General features: G+C 41.4%; 3 protein-coding genes and 1 pseudogene across 3 annotated transcripts; 2 read left to right on the top strand and 2 right to left on the bottom strand.

The window, feature by feature from the left end:
• The first annotated feature begins 2,441 nt into the window (after window positions 1–2,441).
• On the top strand, window positions 2,442–4,465 carry LOC125190790 (uncharacterized). Its single transcript, XM_048091612.2, has 2 exons — window positions 2,442–2,581; window positions 3,043–4,465. The coding sequence occupies exons 1-2, from the start codon at window positions 2,519–2,521 to the stop codon at window positions 4,294–4,296; spliced, it is 1,317 nt and encodes a 438-aa protein (XP_047947569.1). The 5' UTR covers window positions 2,442–2,518; the 3' UTR covers window positions 4,297–4,465.
• A 1,813-nt stretch (window positions 4,466–6,278) lies between these two features.
• Window positions 6,279–9,575, top strand: LOC125202073 (epoxide hydrolase 1-like). The gene is made up of 2 exons (XM_048100394.2): window positions 6,279–7,034; window positions 9,030–9,575. The coding sequence occupies exons 1-2, from the start codon at window positions 6,313–6,315 to the stop codon at window positions 9,271–9,273; spliced, it is 966 nt and encodes a 321-aa protein (XP_047956351.1). The 5' UTR covers window positions 6,279–6,312; the 3' UTR covers window positions 9,274–9,575.
• Window positions 9,576–11,337: 1,762 nt separating this feature from the next.
• On the bottom strand, window positions 11,338–14,237 carry LOC125195692 (replication factor C subunit 3-like). Its single transcript, XM_089063682.1, has 11 exons — window positions 13,149–14,237; window positions 12,945–13,055; window positions 12,823–12,855; window positions 12,570–12,747; window positions 12,322–12,503; window positions 12,109–12,245; window positions 11,934–12,029; window positions 11,770–11,839; window positions 11,631–11,705; window positions 11,470–11,515; window positions 11,338–11,393 (listed from the first exon to the last, which is right to left on the bottom strand). The coding sequence occupies exons 1-11, from the start codon at window positions 14,223–14,225 to the stop codon at window positions 11,338–11,340; spliced, it is 2,061 nt and encodes a 686-aa protein (XP_088919808.1). The 5' UTR covers window positions 14,226–14,237.
• Window positions 14,238–16,727: 2,490 nt separating this feature from the next.
• On the bottom strand, window positions 16,728–17,939 carry LOC148932459 (uncharacterized; annotated as a pseudogene).
• Between the last annotated feature and the right edge of the window lie 489 nt (window positions 17,940–18,428).

Below are 18,428 nucleotides of genomic sequence, written 5' to 3'. Positions count from 1 at the left end.
AAGACAAATTTCCTTAAACTACCAGGGTCTGGAAAAAGCATGCAGAAAAGTAAAAAGACAAAGCAGATCGTACTGACAGGGTCTAGAGGACAATGCAGAAAAGTAAAGTACATGCTGAAAAGTGCTGACATAAAGCAGATCTGGTTCTAACTACCAACAACTTCATCTTCTTCGGGAATCAAACGAGAATATCAGATAAAACAGAGTATTAAACACCATGAAAACAGAGCAAACTTTAGATCCAGACTTAAAACGAGAAATTAAAGCCTAAACTAACAGATCTACGCTACTAAACCTAAAGAATGCAGAAACAGAAAGTAAACAGCCATAATCATGCACAACGTAAACAGCAAACACCAAATACGCGAAACTCCAACTCAAATACATCACGTTTCAACAAATCCAGACATCTCCATACGCAAATCCCAACCTCCAACAACAAACCAACAGATCTCAGCTCCAAACATCCAACAATCAATAATAACGAAAGCTAAAATCAAGGAATAAACATCAACTCAGCGATATGCAACCGAAACCAACATAACCTTCCATAATAAAGAGAAATAGGTTCGAATCCAGTAGATCAAAGTAAGAACTAGAGTTATGAAACTTAAAAACCAACAAGTACTAAACGAAAACAAGTAAATATTGTTTCTTCGCCTTCACAAGGCGGTGTTACACAGCAGCAAAATAACGATGATGAGAACCACAGTGGTCAGAATCCTCCATCTCCAAGAGCGCAGCAAACGAAATGAGAAATTTGAAGTGTGGAACTAAAGCATGGAACGAAAGCTTGAGCTAAGAGTGTGAGTAGAAGTGGTTGTCTTGTTCTTCAAGGTTGAGCTCTTTATATATGTGAGGCTCTGATCCCTAGGGTATCCCTCTGGTAATTAGACGCTTTTGCCCTTGAACAAGACTCTTTAAAATAATATGCTCATGCTCCATTCTGCTCCTGTCGCCAACTTTTGATTCTCCCGGGTCCGAACGACGACTTCTGATTTTTACTTCAATTCCATCTCTTTTGCATCTGCCAGGTTAGGTAACAGCAACTTCCTAGGTCCAGCAGATTTACTACGCAACTGAACTCATAAACGCACATTAGCGCCCCAAATGCACAGAATTTTAACCTTAAAGCAATGCATGAAACGAGCCTTATCACTTTTCCTCTCTCTTACTTTTTTATCTATTTATTTAACATACCCAACATTCATTTCTAAAACTCCGTGCCGAAAAGTTCCGCCTCAACTATAAAGAAACGGAGAGAGTATTATATATTTCCATGTACTAAAACTCTCCCATGCACACACACGCATTATTACATATGCACACATTTAAATTAGCTATTTAAGGTCACGTACACATACACGCATATACACGCATAAATGTAAATAACATTATATATATGCAATGATAAATGAATGTATTTCAATATGCAAATTGATGCATGTTTTGGGTTATACACGCATAAATGTAAATAACATTATATATATGCAATGATAAATGAATGTATTTCAATATGCAAATTGATGCATGTTTTGGGTTAGGGATGTCACAATTTAATTACTAGGATACATAGCTTTCATGATCAAATTATTCATCCACAATTAATTTATTGATTCATTATCTTATAACATAAAACAACTTTATTAAAAATCGATATTTAGCGTTTTTGTTTCACCTTTCGATTTTTCAGTTCATTTTTTCCCTGTCAAATTATTCAATGACTTGTTTTGGTATCTACAAGACTACAAATATGTGAGTAGAGGTGCCCACGGTTCCGGAATCGGCGGTTACGGTTCGGAACCGCCGGTTCCGGTTTTGGAAATTGCCGAACCGGAATCGAAACGCGAGGGTATTTCATGGTTACGGTTTCGGTTTTGGTTCTGAACCGGCGGTTTTTCACGGTTCCGAACCGTTGGTTTTTTGCGGTTCCGGCTTGGTTTCACAGTTTTCCAGTGGTTTTTTACGGTTCCGGCACGGTTTCGGTTCAAATTTTTTGAACCTGAACCGAACCACGGTTCAAAAATTGACGATTTCGGTTCGGGTAAATTTTCACGGTTTGGTTACGGTTTCGATTTTAACTATCGGTTCGGTAAACCTTGGGCAGGTCTATATGTGAGTGCTTGATCCACACATTAAAATTCACTCTTCAAAGTTGATACTCTTAATCCTATATTTCTTCATTGCCATTTAAGTTGATGTTAAAAATCTAACTAAGGTGTATTACATCGTATTTAATCACTAAAGGACAAGAGTGTTGATCAGCTGAGGAATCAAATCAAATCAGTGAAAATACACACCTTTTGCATTGGAATGCATGCAATAGTAAGACGACACCTGGTTATACTTACTGAAACAAGCATTGCCAAAAATAGGAGTAAAATGATCCTTATTGGAGGAACTAAAAGAAGCAATCCCATTTCATTTCTGTGTGAGTAAAACCATAATCCCCCAAACCAAAACCCAAACCCAAACCCCCCTTTCACTCTTACCTCCATTTTCGATTTTCCTCATCCAGATGAAAGGAGCAACACCAGGAAGAAAGAGAAAAGCACCACCCCAAGAAACCCTTCCTACTCAGGTTCGAAAAAAGCTACACTCCTTTTCTTTTTAATTTATTTTATTTTCAGTGAGAAATAATGTAATGAAGAAACATTTGCCGGTTCCATCCCTCTTTCTACCATTTTCAGTGGTTAAAACTTCTCATAATTTAAAGATGTAAAGAAAAATTGTTCATGTTATCCATATTTAGTTTAGTATTGTGCTTATTTTGTGAGTTTGAAGATAACAACCATAAATGTGAAGAAATTCTTTTGCTTTCCTGGATCCATGTTATTTGAGAAAGAAATAAGGTCTTTTTCACATAAGCAACTTTATATGTTTGAAGATCTAAATATTGTTGTTAATCTCAAGCAAAAACTAACCAACTCTAGAGAAAAGTGAACTAATGCTTGATATTCTGCATAATTTTGCTACTTGAAAATTGAAATACCTTTATTATGTTCTTGTTTACATAAATTTGCACTTCCTCTATCTGTGTAGGACAATCCTTTGCGTTCTAGGTGCCCAACGAGACTGTCGTCAGCCGCTCCAGTGTTTTTCCCTATATCTGCGCGAAGCATCACCCCAAGCCTCGTCTTTAGACCAGCGTTACGAGTTCTCAGACAACCTGAGTCACCGGTCTCTCCTGATCCTCTCATTCAGCACACCACGGATACGGATGGCCTCTGCGCCACAAACACTTCACAAGCTGAAGTGCCTCAGCAAGGCTTAGATGGCCATTTTCAGCCTCTACCGGATATGTCAGCAGTCATCCAGAAGAGCAAAACACACGATGATCCCTCGAGCATTTCGTGTTTGAACTCCACAGAGTTTTCTACAGGCCACAAAGAGAATGCAGAGGAAGTGAAGACAGAGATTGCTGATATCTCTTCTGAGAGCAATGTCAATTCTTCTCAACTCGACGGAGATTGCCATTTTCAGCTTCCGTGGAAGACTGCTGTAGGGCCCGAAGATGATGCAGACAAAATTGAGGCTTCTGAGAACAATGTCGTGCCTCCTCAACGCGACGTGGATGGCCAATTTCAGCCTCCGGGGGTGGTGGTGCCACACGACGAGCATATCCTAACGAAGTGCAAAACCTACGATGGTCCTTCAACCAACAACCGCTGCCTTAGCGCCTCCCGTAGCCTTAACTTGACAGAGTTTGCTAAAAGGCCTAAAGATGATGATGACGAAGATGGAGTGGAGTCTGCTCTGTGCATCCGTGGCCACAAAGTGAAGCCGGAGATTGCTGCTTTAGTTGGAGCTATATTCGACAAGTATGGTGATATCACTGCAGAGAGCAGAGTCAAGTCTCCTTCCATCATCGTCTCCCTCTTCCTCGAGCGCCTGTGCAACATATACCAAAGGCTCAAGCAGAGGAAGCTGGCTGAAATCGCGTACGCTGAGATAAACGAAATGCTTGACGAGCTCTACCATTATGAGAAGCAGAAGTTCAACGTGCGGTGGATTCTCGAGAAGGTGGAGAGGATTTACGAGGCAAACAAGGATGCTGAGAAATACTTGTTGGTGAAGGAAAAGGCAGCAAAGTGCAGGGAGGCTAATGAGAGGATTGAGGAGGTGATAGAAATGAATGAGAGACATATTGCATTGATTCAAAAGAAGATAGCAGCAGCAAAGAGGGAGAAGGAAGGGAATGAGGCAATGGCCAAGGAATGCACAATGATGGCTATGGATATCAGGGCTGGAATAAAAGCTCTTGCAGCTCAGTCATTGGTGCAAGGTCTTCTTTAGCACACCACCTCTTATCTTATCCTGTGCTATTAATATTACTATGCTTAGTTGGATTTTCAAAATCAATGGATGATAATTTATGTTAATATGCTGTATTAGCCCTTTTACTTATAGACCAACTACTGCAAAGGGCAAAGTACTATCTTGAATCTCCAAGATTTTGATCAAACAGATTTCCTCTGTCATTTCTGCTTGCAACATTTATTAACACTAGTTTCGTTGCTACAAACTTCTTTCATTATATATTTGTCGAAATGAAGGTAATAGAGTTTGTGATGCTTGGGGAAGTGGAAATATTTTTTGATTCTTGTGATTATTATCATATTATGGGAAGTGAAAGGTTTTGAAAAATGATCATGATACTTTTGTTTGTTTAAACTATAAATATATGGCATTTGGGTATCTCTCCTTATTTCTAAAGTTAATTTGTTTTAATAAAAGAGCCATTACTCGATCGCGTTATTACTCTGATACCAAACCAGTTTACAATTACTACACATTTTCTCTTGATTGATCAGTCTGTCTTTTATCTATTTAAGGATGCAATTTTCTTGTCGTTCTTATGTTGTTTATCTACTTAACAATTTAAATTATTGACGGATGATGATAAAACATAGCAACGGAAGTTAAAGTAGTAGTGTCACATACATGACTCAAATAACATTCTTCATATGAGTTTTAATTTTGTAACTTTTGTCCTATTCTTTTATCAATCTTAATTTCAGAAGAGATAATACTTCCTCCGTCCCACAAAGATAGTCCTACTTTGACCCGGCACGAGTTTTAAGAAATGTAATAAAAAATGAGTTGAAAAAGTTGGTGGGATGTGGGTCATACTTTTAAAGTACTCCCTCCGTCCCAAGGTATTAGACCAACTTTCCTTTTTGGGATATCCCAACATATTAGACTCGTTTCCTTTTTTAGCAAAAAGCATCTATCTTATTTTATTCTCCACCTACTTTTTTCTCTCTTCTCTCCCCTACTTTTTCCCCCTCTCATACTTTACTCTCTCCACTTTAACTATTTAAATATCAATTCCTTAAATCATGTGCCCAAAAGAAGTGAGTCTAATACTCCGGGACGGAGGGAGTATTAGTTTTATAATAAAATGTGAGTATGAATGAGTTAGTGGAATATGAGGTCCACTACAAAAAATGGTAAATTGAAATGAGACAAACTTTGTGGGACGGACGGAAATAGAAAAATGGGACAATCTTTGTGGGATGGAGGGAGTATGTTCCTACCCCAAAAATAGAAACTTTGGAAATAACACAAGTTTAATGCAAAATTGGTAAAGTAAACAACATAAGTTTTAATATAAAATTGGCAAAGTAAGAGAGATAGAAAGAAAAGTGTGTTAGTGAAAAATAGATCTCACCTTATTAGAGAGAAATAAATTTCCTTAAATAAAAAATTTCTATTTTAGAGGACAAAAAAAGTTTCTATTTTTAGGAGACAAAGGAAGTACAACATATTTTTCCATAACATGTGGATATAATACTCCCTCGTAGCATAAAAATATATGGACAATCTATTTTCGTTATACCATAAAAATATGGACATTTGCATTTATGAAAAATTATTTCAGTTTATTACCATACACATCAAGTTATTTTATGACGTATACCATTATTAAAACACAAATAATAAATAATAATAAGGTCCAATATCCACTATCACTATTTTAATTAATCTCTCATTTTCTTTTTTATTTCACTAATTTTATCTCGTGATATATCATATGCACATATTTTTATGAAACGGGGAGAATTATCTTTACGTCGTTTTTCTATAGCTTAGAAAAGATTACTTTTTAATTTATGTAATACTATTAATAAAATAAATTTCTTGCAGTTTAGAGGGAAAAATATGAGAGTGATAATGAATGAAGCTTTTTTTAATACTATTAAAATGTACAGCACTAATAAATTTATTAGTCCACCGGAAATAGCAAACACAAGAGTCGTTGATTGAGATTTAAAGTAGAGCGAGATTAGAAGCAAGCGGCGGCGGACGATGATGATGATGATGGGAATAGATGTAAATCATCAAACAGTAAAAGGCAACGGAATATCGATGCACGTAGCTGAGAAAGGATCTGGACCGTTGGTGCTACTCCTCCACGGCTTCCCGGAGACGTGGTTCTCTTGGCACCGTCAGATCGACTTCCTCGCCGCTCACGGCTTCCACGCCGTCGCTCCCGATCTGCGAGGCTTCGGCGACTCCGACGCCCCTCTCTCTCCTTCCTCCTACACTTGGTTCCACATCACCGCCGATCTCATCTCCCTCCTCGACCACTTCTCCTCTCAACAGGCGTACGTCGTGGGGACGGACTGGGGAGCCGTCGCCGCCTGGCATCTGGCCTTGCTCCGCCCCGATCGAGTCAGAGGAATCGTCGCTCTCTCCGTTCCCTTCGCTCCGCGCTTTACTGATGTCAAACCGCTTGAATCGATGAGGCAGATGTTTGGAGATGAATTCTACATCTGCCAGTTCCAGGAAGCGGGGAGAGCGGAGAGGGCGCTGTCGAGGTACGATTGCGCGACGGTGATGAAGAAATTCCTGCTAATCAACAAGGCGGAGATGCTAATTGCGCCTCCTGGAATGGAAATCGTCGATTACCTAGAGACGCCGGCGGTGACGCCGCCGTGGATCACGGAGGAGGAGATTCAGGTGTTTGCCGATAAATTCCAAGAGTCCGGGTTCACTGGCGGATTCAACTATTATCGAGCCCTAGACTTGTGAGTCTGTGTTAGAGCATCCGCAATGGTCGGTAGGCCAGCCATAGGCCAGCCATTCTCTCCTCTGCCACGTCATCAACACTAAAAAAACCACCTGCCACGTCAGATTTAGGCCAGCCATAGGCCAGCCGCAATAAAAACAATTCAAAATATACTAGATTTACGGAATTAAAATTACGATTAAAATACGGAATTAAATTTAGACACGTGTACGGGAAAATTCATTAATTGCATTTTAAAAAGTTACATAGATAAAAAAAAAAGTACATGCATAATAAAGAAAAAAAACTATCGTCGTGCAGTCCTCCGTGCTCACAACTCTTCAATTATATCCTTTTGGAGTTGAATATGAGTATCCACTTGGCGCATGCTGGCAAATTCCTTGAGTCGGCCGGCTTCATCGAGGGGTACCCCCTGTCGCACACTAGGGGTGGCCGTTCCGTGGCTTGGACCGGCTTCATCGTCACTGACCCAACTAGTCAGTTGTACGCCTTCGTCTTCGACGATCATGTTGTGCAGGATAATGCAGGCGTCCATTATCTCGGAAACGCATCCGACATCCCACAAACGCGTTGGGCCCTTGATTGCCGCCCATCGAGACTGGAGCACACCAAATGCGCGCTCCACGTCCTTGCGCGCCGACTCCTGTCGTTGCGCAAAGTAGGCCTTCTTTTCATCACTTGTTTGTCGGATCGTCTTCACAAAGACCGGCCACCGAGGGTATATCCCATCCGCCAAGTAGTAGCCCATATCATGCCGGTTGCCGTTGGCCACGAATGAGACGGCTGGACCGACGCCCTGGCACTTCTCGTTGAAGAGGGGAGACGAGTTCAGGACGTTGAGGTCGTTGTTCGACCCGGCTACCCCAAAATACGCATGCCAGATCCACAGCCGGTAATCAGCTACGGCCTCGAGGATTATCGTGGGGTTCTTTGACTTGTAGCCGGTCGTGTAGGCCCCCTTCCAGGCAGTCGGACAGTTCTTCCACTCCCAATGCATACAGTCTATGCTGCCTAACATCCCGGGGAACCCATGCTTCTCCCCGTGCATCTGCATCAAATTCTGACAATCTTCGGGAGTAGGGCTTCGAAGGTACTGCTCACCGAAAATGCTGATCACGCCCCCACAGAACTCCTTCAGACATTTCAGGGCTGACGACTCACCGATATGGAGGTACTCATCCCACATGTCTGCCGCGCCTCCGTAGGCCAACTGCCTGATTGCCGCCGTGCACTTTTGGATAGGGGTGTGGCCGGGTCTGCCAGCCGCATCGTGCCTGAAGCGGAAACACATATATTGACGCTCCAATGCCCTAACGATGCGCATAAACAACTCCCTGCGCATTTTGAAACGCCGCCGGAACATGTTGGCGGAAACCGCGGGTACTCTGCAAAGTAGTCCTCGTACAGCCGCTGATGTGCAGCTACGTGATCCCGATCAATCACTGCTCGGTGGTGGACAACTGGTGGAGGAGGGCGAGGTATCGCCTGCTGTTCCACCATACGCATGTACCGCTCCATCCCGCGGTTCATGTAGGCCTCCATAGCCTCGTTCATCCTCCGTTCGTACTCCTCAGGATCCCCACCACTACCGCTACCGCTACCACCCGCGTGATCCATCGCTCGATGATGCTCTTGAACAGAAAGTTAGAGAGAGAGAAAACTCGTTAAAACAAGTGGTGCAAATGAAAATGAAACGAAAATCGCGTTTATATAGGTTTTAAAAAAAAAAAAAAATCGGAAAACACCGCTGGCCGATCGGGCCCCTGCAATGGCGGCTAGCCGATCGGCCAGCGGATCGGCTAGCGACGAGCGATCGGCCAGCCCACGCCGATGCGCTCGCCGATTTCGCGCTGGCCGGTCGCAATGGTTCGGCTAGCCGATCGGCTAGCGCGACGAATCGGCTAGCCGGTCGCTAGCCGACCATTGCGGATGCTCTTAATCAGTTAATCTATCCATGTAATTGATTATAAATTAGGTTTGTAATTGATGATAGGAATTGGGAGGTGCTGGCGGCGTGGCAAGGGGCGAAGATCGGAGTTCCAGCGAAGCTGATTGTGGGGGACAAGGATATGGGATTTAAAAGCGGTGGTACAAAGGAGTATATACAGAGCTCCACCTTCAAAACTATAGTTCCAGATCATGAGATCGTCATACTTGATGGCCATCACTTCATTCACTTAGAGAGGGCCCACCAAGTTTCCCAAGAGATTTTGTCCTTCATTCTTAAACACTCTTGATTCATTCTTCTCAATGTATGATAATCCCATTCCAAATAATGCGACTTCACATATGGGATTCACTTCATCTAATTCCGCCTACACTAATGATACTTTTGGAAATGGGACTTCGGTTTGTGGGTCACATTTTCTGGTATAACTTTGGATCTTTTTGCTTGGAGTTTAGTGTGAAGTGTAGATGGATGTTGTATATTCTTAGGTGCTATAAATGCATCAAGAATTCTTCAGGTTTGTAATCAAATGAGGGGTGATTGCTGTTTGAATGATGTTTTTTTTGTTGAATTTTAGGATTGCATGAATTCTAGAGGGTTGTATCTATATAGTAGTATTTCCTTATTAAGCTAATGTATACTAACTAGAAACTGAATTACTAGTTTGAGAATAAATTTGATGTTGGATCTAATTTCGCTCCTTAAAATACATGCATTTCCATTATAGACTGTATATCACTTGTTTATAAGCTAATCTACACTTGCGATTGTTTTGCTTTTAATAAACGAATACTCATTTTAACTCATTTTTGGTCATAATTTCAAAATAGATAAGTTATCTATCATACTAAACTTTGTCTTATCATTTTCAACAACAGATTTAGGATAACTACCGGTTACTATTACTACTACTACTATCACCATCGCCATTGCTAGCACTACCACTACTTTTCTGTTACACATGTTGCTTGGATTAATTTGCTTGTTTAAATTAATTTCCCACAATTTTTTGGATAATTTTCCGCATCCATATGTGCATGACTATCCATATACTTGTACCTTGCGTAATAGATGTCCAATGAGAGGTTCGATTAAAGGTTGGTTCCAATATCTCCACCATAAATTATCGCTCCTAGCCGGGTTATTTCTTTTTGTGTGCTAGGACACTAATGCAATTCCATAAATGTATTGTGTTTTTTAAACTTCCTAGATAATGTGCTACGCATGTCCCTCATGCGACGTTTTTCAATGAAACAAATGTAATGAGATATTGGGATAGATGATGCATGTCCCTCATAGGAGGACTAAACATTGGAATAGACGATGGTATTGGTATTGGAACTAATGCCCAATGCCCAATGAAGAATTATGTCATTGTCAAGCAAATAGTTCCGAACGGGGTTACCAAACAAATGTTTTATTCCAGATCTCTAATGAAACGAAGAAAATAACATTTGTTCTTCTTCATGTGTGGTTTGCAGTACAAAAACATAGGTTTATCAAGTGTATATCAAATATAGCAACCTTTTTCCCCATGAGCTTACACGCATACAAAAAAAAATGATTGAAAGTACAATGGCTAAGCCGATACAGCAGTCTTTTGGACCATCGCAACAACTGGCTATGTGTTAATTTTCCAAACCATGCCAAAACTCAATCGTTGTGGTTAATCATCTAAGACCAAAAAAAATGAGATTATTGATGAATCATCTTCTGGGATTATCCGTCCTTTTTGCTAAGACATGCTTTGTCTTGTTTCATTAGGACAAGTGGACAACTAACTTGGTTTGTTCTCATCAAATGTCATTGGTTTCTAATCCTTAGATTTGGCATCGTGCATATACACATATCTATTTTGTTTTAATCTTTGCATATTAAGATAGTGATGCATGAGATTTGTGTACATACAATGCACAACTTCTATTATCTTCGATAAGATCAAAGCATTAAGCGTGCATTATTGACGTAGATGGAGTTTAGTGTATTATTAGAGCGAAGCACTTAAACTCATAAAATTACAATTTCTGAAAAAAATGAATCTCATAAAAATTGTCTTCCATGCTCTTATTTGTACAACCACTAAATGTGCGTGGTCAATCGTAGTATTTCGTGATAATTTGTATCTGAGATACCAATGTATCGATCGATCATGCCTTATCTGAAATAAAGGAGTTATACAAAGGCATATCAGCAGGGACCGATTAAATCATGTTAATCGAAAAAAAATTGGTCGACTGTTCTCGGCTCTTCACATTTGTATATATCTCTTCTTAGAAATAGGGAACTCTTCCCCTTCCCCTTCCCCTTCCCCATGGCTGAATGCAGTGTATCTTCTCCATGCAGTACAGATTAACTAACGCCGATTGTTGGAACTCTTCCTGTATATGCTCATAAACTTTGCCACAAATTCTGCAACGCCAAAATCTACCATTGATTAATTACATGTTAGTATTATCATAGCCATAAATATTGGAAACATAGTTACCTTCTAACTTGAGTAAAGCACTTGCTCCACTAGGGAGTCTCTTATCCTGCACAAGTAATCATAAGACATTGTTTCTTTTTCATTTTCCTATGTCTGTGTTTGCTCTTTTAGATAAGTCTCAAATGAAACAAGAGTGGTGAAGTAAAGAGCATTAGACTTACATAGTATGCATACCAATAGTATATTTCCCTTTTCAAACTGGCATCGACTCCTCGGAGGAGTTGTTCAACGAGTTTCTGGGAAAAAAGTAAGTTAGACATAAGTTTTCAAGTAATGTATATGATCTGATCGATAAATTACCAGGAGTACTAGTTTTGGATGGACAAAATCTGCCAGAATTTTTTGAATCTTTCCTCTCACAGTCAATAACCTAAACAAGTTTAGTCAGAGGATATGTAGATGTTAATATATGAGTGGATAAAATGTTTAGTTTTTCTATAAAATGGAAGAGTTGGGCTACCTACCTCTTTGGAGAAGGATCTGCCAAAATGTCGGCAGCAAGTTCCACAACGGCCTCTTCCCACGCAACGGGTATGTGTTGGTCATCTGCAAAAGGATAGCTGAAAAATGAAATATTAATTTGTTTCATTTGCACTGAAAACAGTAATATCAACATATTTATCTTAGTCATTGTCTTACTTGTGCAATTTGCATGCTTCAAGTGCCATGATTGCTCTCCTCAAATTTTGCTTTGATTTGTTTGCAATCTTTGAAGCAAAACCTGTGGATAGTTCAAAACCTTCCTTCTTGGCAATCTGGATGAGGACCTCCATTACCTAAGTCGAATACACTAAAGCTTTAAAATTTTGTTGAAATAGGAAGTTATTGATGCATAAAAATTTATGCACTTACTTGATGAGTTGTGGAGGGTTCGATATTGATGATTTTGCAGCGGCTCTTGACAGAGTCGAGGACGTCTGTGTCGTCCTCGCAGCAAAGGATAAGTTTGCAACAATCCGAGTAACAGTCCATGATCCATTTTATGAGATGTTGTATGTTCTCTGCAGCCTTGTCAACATCATATAGAACCAATACTGCAAATAAAAACTGTTAATAATTTGATGAAATTGGTAGAAATTTTTGGATGAATAGACATAGACCTTTGTAATGTGCCTTGTTAGGAGCTACACTGATTTCAGGAATGACGGCATACTCGCTACTGATTTGCTTCACTAGAGCTGTCAGTGCATATGCGGCTTTGGACTCTGTGTAGACATTGAGTTCCACATGGTGAGGACTCGAACTTACAGGGACGACTACTTGGATCGGCCTCGATTCCTGTTCATATAACTCAAGATTGACACAAAATTTAAGAAAATAGCAACAAAAGGTTAATTATCTTCATACACTTACCAAAATGTGAAAGTATCTCAAGTCATGAGATATCTGCATATCAGAGAAAACACATTTTTAGCTAATTAGGCATCCAATTTTTCCATTACAATTATGTCATGATAAAAAAAAAGAAACCTTACATTCCAAACAGGATCACCATATAGCTCGCGGAGAAGAGCCAACGTGAGAGCCTTCTTACCAGTACCGGGCGGACCTTTGAGCAAAATATGCGGAAACATTTCACTGTTCGCCTGGTAGCACAATCAACAAAAAAGCAATCATTGACACGGCCTTTAAATTTATGTTCATTTGATTATAATCCGTACACGAACGAAACTACTCACGAGCTGGAGAAGAAGCTGAGCTTCATTCTTGTGGCAAGCGAATCCGGTCAAGGTAAGAGGCTGATGCTTATCAGCCCAGAGCGGCCTCAAGCTCTCAACCACGACCGCCTTACTAATAAAAGAAGCCTCGTTGAATGGCCTCTCCTTCACCGGCGATTTGTTAGAGGTCTTGCAAGAGCCCTTCTTGATGCACAGAAACCATGTCGTTTCTGACTGATTCTTCCTTCTGCTCGCCACGAATCTGGCAGTGCTGCCACTCGTCCGCCCGCTTGTGTCACTTATGTTACTACTCTGCCTGCTCATAAGAGAGCTCCAGTTAGAATTCCGATTAGTGGAAGAGGCAGAGCTTCTACCGGGCGGCTTAGGCAGAGCAGACGGCTGATTCGCTGCGCGGGAAAAGAAGATGGAGTCCATGCTGTCTAAGTTAACTCCTCCTCCATTGGACCTCATGTTAGCATTGGCGACCATTTCATTGATCTCTCCAACAGAAGGCAGCTTCTGGTCTTCCATGTTCATCTCCTTGCTTCTCGGCCTCAGCCTCGACCGGGGAGCGGATGCGGCCCTTCTGCTGTAGCCACTAGACCGCTCCTTCCGCCCTAGACTCGCGTCGTCCTTTAAAGGAGAAGCGTATCTCCTCCGCTCGGATGCTGAGAATGGGCTCTCGTTGCGGTGGATATTATTAGTCCTGCGCTCGGATTGCGAGAAGGGGCAGTCTTCGTTCCCGTTGGCGTGCCTGCGTTGGGAGACGGACATGCGGAGATCAGAGTAGGTTCTGCGCGGGAGATCAGCGTTGGTGCGCGGTCGGTAAGGGGACTTGCTGTGCCTTCTCCGAGCAGGGCTCGGAGTGGAGGTAGGCAGAGGGCTTCTGCTGCGTATATGGTCGTACGCGATGCCATTGTTGTACTCGTGTTCGTGTTCGTACTCGTGCTCGTTTTCCGTGTCGGATGGCTCGTAACCGCTTCTAATTCGGTTGGGGCGCATTGACACCTCCATCTTTTTGGAAAGGGTGGTGGGGAGTATAGTGAATGTATATAGTTGGAGAGGGCGGCGAGTGCGAGGAGGAGTAGGACCAAACATTGGTATAGACGATGTAATGTAAGAGATGGCATTGTGTTTCGAAAAAACACAGTTGGTTAATTTGTTTTGTTTGTTGCTGGACTTTGTGATTTCATGCTGCAAGGAGGGAATATTGCTGCAAGACAACAAATGTTACAACAAAATTATCGCTTTAACTATGACTTACTAATGCTTTCATAGAGCTAATTTAAATCATCTGCTTTGCTTACAACTTTCTTGTTTTGACAGCCAAGACCAAGATATATAACCAGATCAGCCAGCTAGTTTAATCCATTTAATCACCATTTTCATCTTCTCCCACTGTCCGCCAATAAATGTCTCATTTGCTTCATATTTGGTAAATAGACTCACGTTCCATTAACTCATTCTACTCACATTTTATTATAAAACTAATATATAAAATAGGATACACTGTCTACTAACTGTTAGTATCTATTTTTTTCACAAAGTTAAATAATTGTTCAAAACCTGAGATGATCAAATATGAGACATTTAATGATGATCTGAATGAATAATTTTTTGTACCATATCGAGCCAAGCTAAATTTCCATGAAGAATATACTTAGGTTGCATAACAGGCATATGAACGAATACAAGAGAATGGTGTAATCAATATATAGAACCAAAGAAAACCGCAGAGAAAGTCGAAAGCAATCACATTTGTTACTAAGTTTGATGAATTGTGTCCGTCCCTCTGTTTCACAAGATATTAGCCTATTTACCCAGAAAAATGAAGTAATCAAACAGAGTAGAATATGCTCCCAAGAAAAACAACTCCTCGATAGTCTCGTCTATTTAGCTTCATCTAACAAAACTCTCGTCGTAAATCAGTACATATTCAAAAGATTAGAAATGACACGTGCTCATGAACGAACTCCCAACAAAACATCACACATACACAAATAGTGCCAACATTGAATTAAGAGTCCTTCAAATTTTTATACTCATGCCCAGTCCCAAAAAGTATGTCGCATTTTTCAATTTTCATCAGTCCCATAAAACGTGTCACATTTCATTTTATTTATCATATTTCCCTTTTTAGTATTTTTAGTAGTTGACCCCATATTCAACTAACTCATTCACACTCACATTTTATTAACTAATACTCCATCCGCGCTTTAAAAATAAATCATATTTCCTTTTTTTTTGTTCCATACAAATAATCCATATTCATTTATAACAACTTTTTTTTCTTCTCTTTACTTTACTCCCTCCGTCTGTCATTAAATGTCTCATATTTGACCGGAACAGTTTTTAAGAAATTGTTTGACTTTATGAGGTAAAATGAGTAGAAAAGTTGGTGGAATGTGGCCTACTTTTATATATTGATTTTATAATAAAATATGAGTAGAATGAGTTAGTGGAATGTGGAATACACTTACCAAATATGGTTAACGTGAAATGAGACATTTATTGGCGGACGGACGAAAAAGAAAAAGTGGGACATTTAATGGCGGGCAGAGGGAGTATTATTTATGGGTCTCACCATCCACTATACAATTTCAGCTACTTTTCTCATTCTCTTTTACTTTAACAATTAAGCATTCAAACTCGCGTCAACCCTAAATGGTCTATTTATATGGGACGGAGGAAGTACATAAAAGTTTAAACTACGTTTCTCTAATTTTTTCAACTCATTTATCATTACATTTCTTAAAATACGTACCTGATCAAAGTGTGACAAAAAGATGGACGAGTTTGTCAACAAGAGGGACAATCTGATGAAAGTCCATGAAGAGCGAAGATCCGAAGTGAAGCGCAAGCACAGGGCTGAAGCGATAGAGCTGGGCAAGGAGTTTGATGAAGAATTCAATAAGATCATCGGGGAATACACTCCGGCTGAATCCAAGTAGCACAATTGAGAGAAGCATGGGAACGGCACTGCAGTGAAAAAGTTGCTTTTTCCTGTGCATTTGAACACAAATAGAAGTTGTTTTTCCCCTAAATCATAAAATCTTGTCCATTAATAACTTTAGTACCTTAGACTAACCTCTCTCTATTTTTCTCGTCCTATGTTTACTCAGATTATTTAAGCCCCAATGCAAATTTTATTTTACTTCATTCAACATTTAAAGATCGTGCGATGTGCCATATGGAGTACTTTTTTAATATTTATCAAATTTGTTGTTTGAACTCCATTTTATTGGTCTTGCAACACACATAATTTTATGGTCTGGAACGCGAGGAACCTATCCGGTCGGGTGACTTATTTGGTCCATTCTCACTCTGCATCCGCTACCAGACCAGGTGGTTTCAAGGTTAGAGCATCCACAATGAGACGGACTATAGCCCGCCCTAAGCGACGCCCTATGCACACAACGTCAGCATTTTATCCTCCGCCCATTCCACCTGCAGTGGGTCGGACTATAGCCCGCCCTAAGCGACGCCCTAAACATTTTATCTATTATTTAAATATTTAAATACTTCAAAATTTGGAATTTTTTTTTTAATTTCATTAAAATTAAAACATTACAATACGAAATAAAAAAAAACTACAAATTCTCAACGGCGGTTGCGGTTCCAAACTTCTTCAATCATGTCGGTCATGAGCTGAGTATGGTCTTGTTGGCTGCGAATTGAGCTCTGTCGCTGTAGAACCTCACCGAAGCCCATCGGTAATCCTCGAGTGACAGGCGGGGTCGTCGTGCTGGAGCTAGGTCTGGCTTCATCATCCACCCAATCGGTGACATGTCCAACTTCTTGTTTGACTATCATGTTATGCATGATGATGTATGCATACATGACGTCGGCGATGACTTTCTTGTACTAGAAACGCGCTAGACCTTTCAAGATTGCCCACCGCGATTGGAGCACCCCAAAAGCCCGCTCCACATCCTTCCGCGCGGACTCCTACTTTGCCGCAAACAAGACTCTCCTCTCACCAATTGGGCAGCTGATCGTCTTCAAAAAAACAGGCCACCTTGGGTATATGTCATCGGCCAAGTAGTACCCCATATGATGTTTGCGGCCGTTGGCAGTAAACTCGATGGCCGGTGCGCGACCCCTGCACTGATTCGTGAAGAGGGTGGACGAGTTGAAGACGTTGATGTCGTTGTTCGACCCGGCTACACCGAAGTAGGCATGCCAGATCCAGAAGCGTTGGTCAGCGACAGCTTCCAGGATCATCGTAGGGTGGCTACCCTTGTAGCCGCTGGTAAATTGGCCTCTCCATGCCGTCGGGCAGTTCTTCCACTGCCAGTGCATAAAGTCAATGCTCCCTAGCATCCCGGGGAAGCCGTGCACCGTCTCGTGCATCCTCATCAGCTTCTGGCAATCATCAGCAGTCGGGCGTCGCAAATATGTGTCACCAAAAGCCTCCACAACTAACTTACAAAAAGTCTTGAGACATTCGCGGCCAGTTGTCTCCCCGACATGAAGGTACTCGTCGAACATATTCGCTGTTGTGCCGTAGGCCAACTGGCGGATCGCAACCGTGCACTTCTACAACGGCGTAAGTCCGGGTCTGCCGATCCCGTCTTCCCGATACTGGAAGTACTCCTCACGTCCCTCCAACGTGTGCACAATGCGGAAAAAAAGATCTCGGCTCATTCTAAAACGGCGGTAAAAAACATTCGGGCCCCACCTTGGATTCTCGGCAAAATAATCTGCGAATAGACGTTCGTGGGCTACGTCGTGCTCGCGCGGGGCATACGTCCGACGTTGTATCGGGCGAGGGACCCGCGCCACCGCCGCCGCTGCCTGCTCCCGCTGCATTTGTGCCAAGCATTCCGCCGCGGCTTCATTAACGGCATCGAACAAGGCTCGAGTCAAGGCCCGTCTGCAGCCATCCGATGTACTCAAATCGTAGTCGGCGGGATTCATTTTTGAGGTGACGAGAGAGAATAATTGAAGAGATGTGAAATTGGAGTGTGTGAAATGGGTTGGAATTGTGGTGTTTAAATAAGAAAAAAAATTTGGAAAAAATTCAAAAAAAGAAAAGAAAATGCGTTCGCATCGTCCGTGGCATTGTCCGCGATGCCACAGTGGCGGACGATGCGACGGACGATGAGCATGTTAACCCATCATCCGCGATGCCACAGTGGCGGATGATACGATGGACGATGCATTGTCCGTCGCATCGTCCGCCCCACTGCGGATGCTCTTATACCTACCCGACCGATTATGTCCCTTTGGTGTGCTTGTCTGCTTTGTCCATCGCATCATCCGCCACACTGCGGATGCTCTTATACCTACCCGACCGAT

Source organism: Salvia hispanica, chromosome 2 (assembly GCF_029641045.1).
Source record: "Salvia hispanica isolate PSC_SH4W2 chromosome 2, Shi_PSC_v1, whole genome shotgun sequence".
In the NCBI taxonomy this organism is placed as follows: domain Eukaryota; kingdom Viridiplantae; phylum Streptophyta; class Magnoliopsida; order Lamiales; family Lamiaceae; genus Salvia; species Salvia hispanica.
The sequence above is the reverse complement of the archived record's forward strand: the minus strand, read 5'-3'. Positions and strand labels throughout refer to the sequence as shown.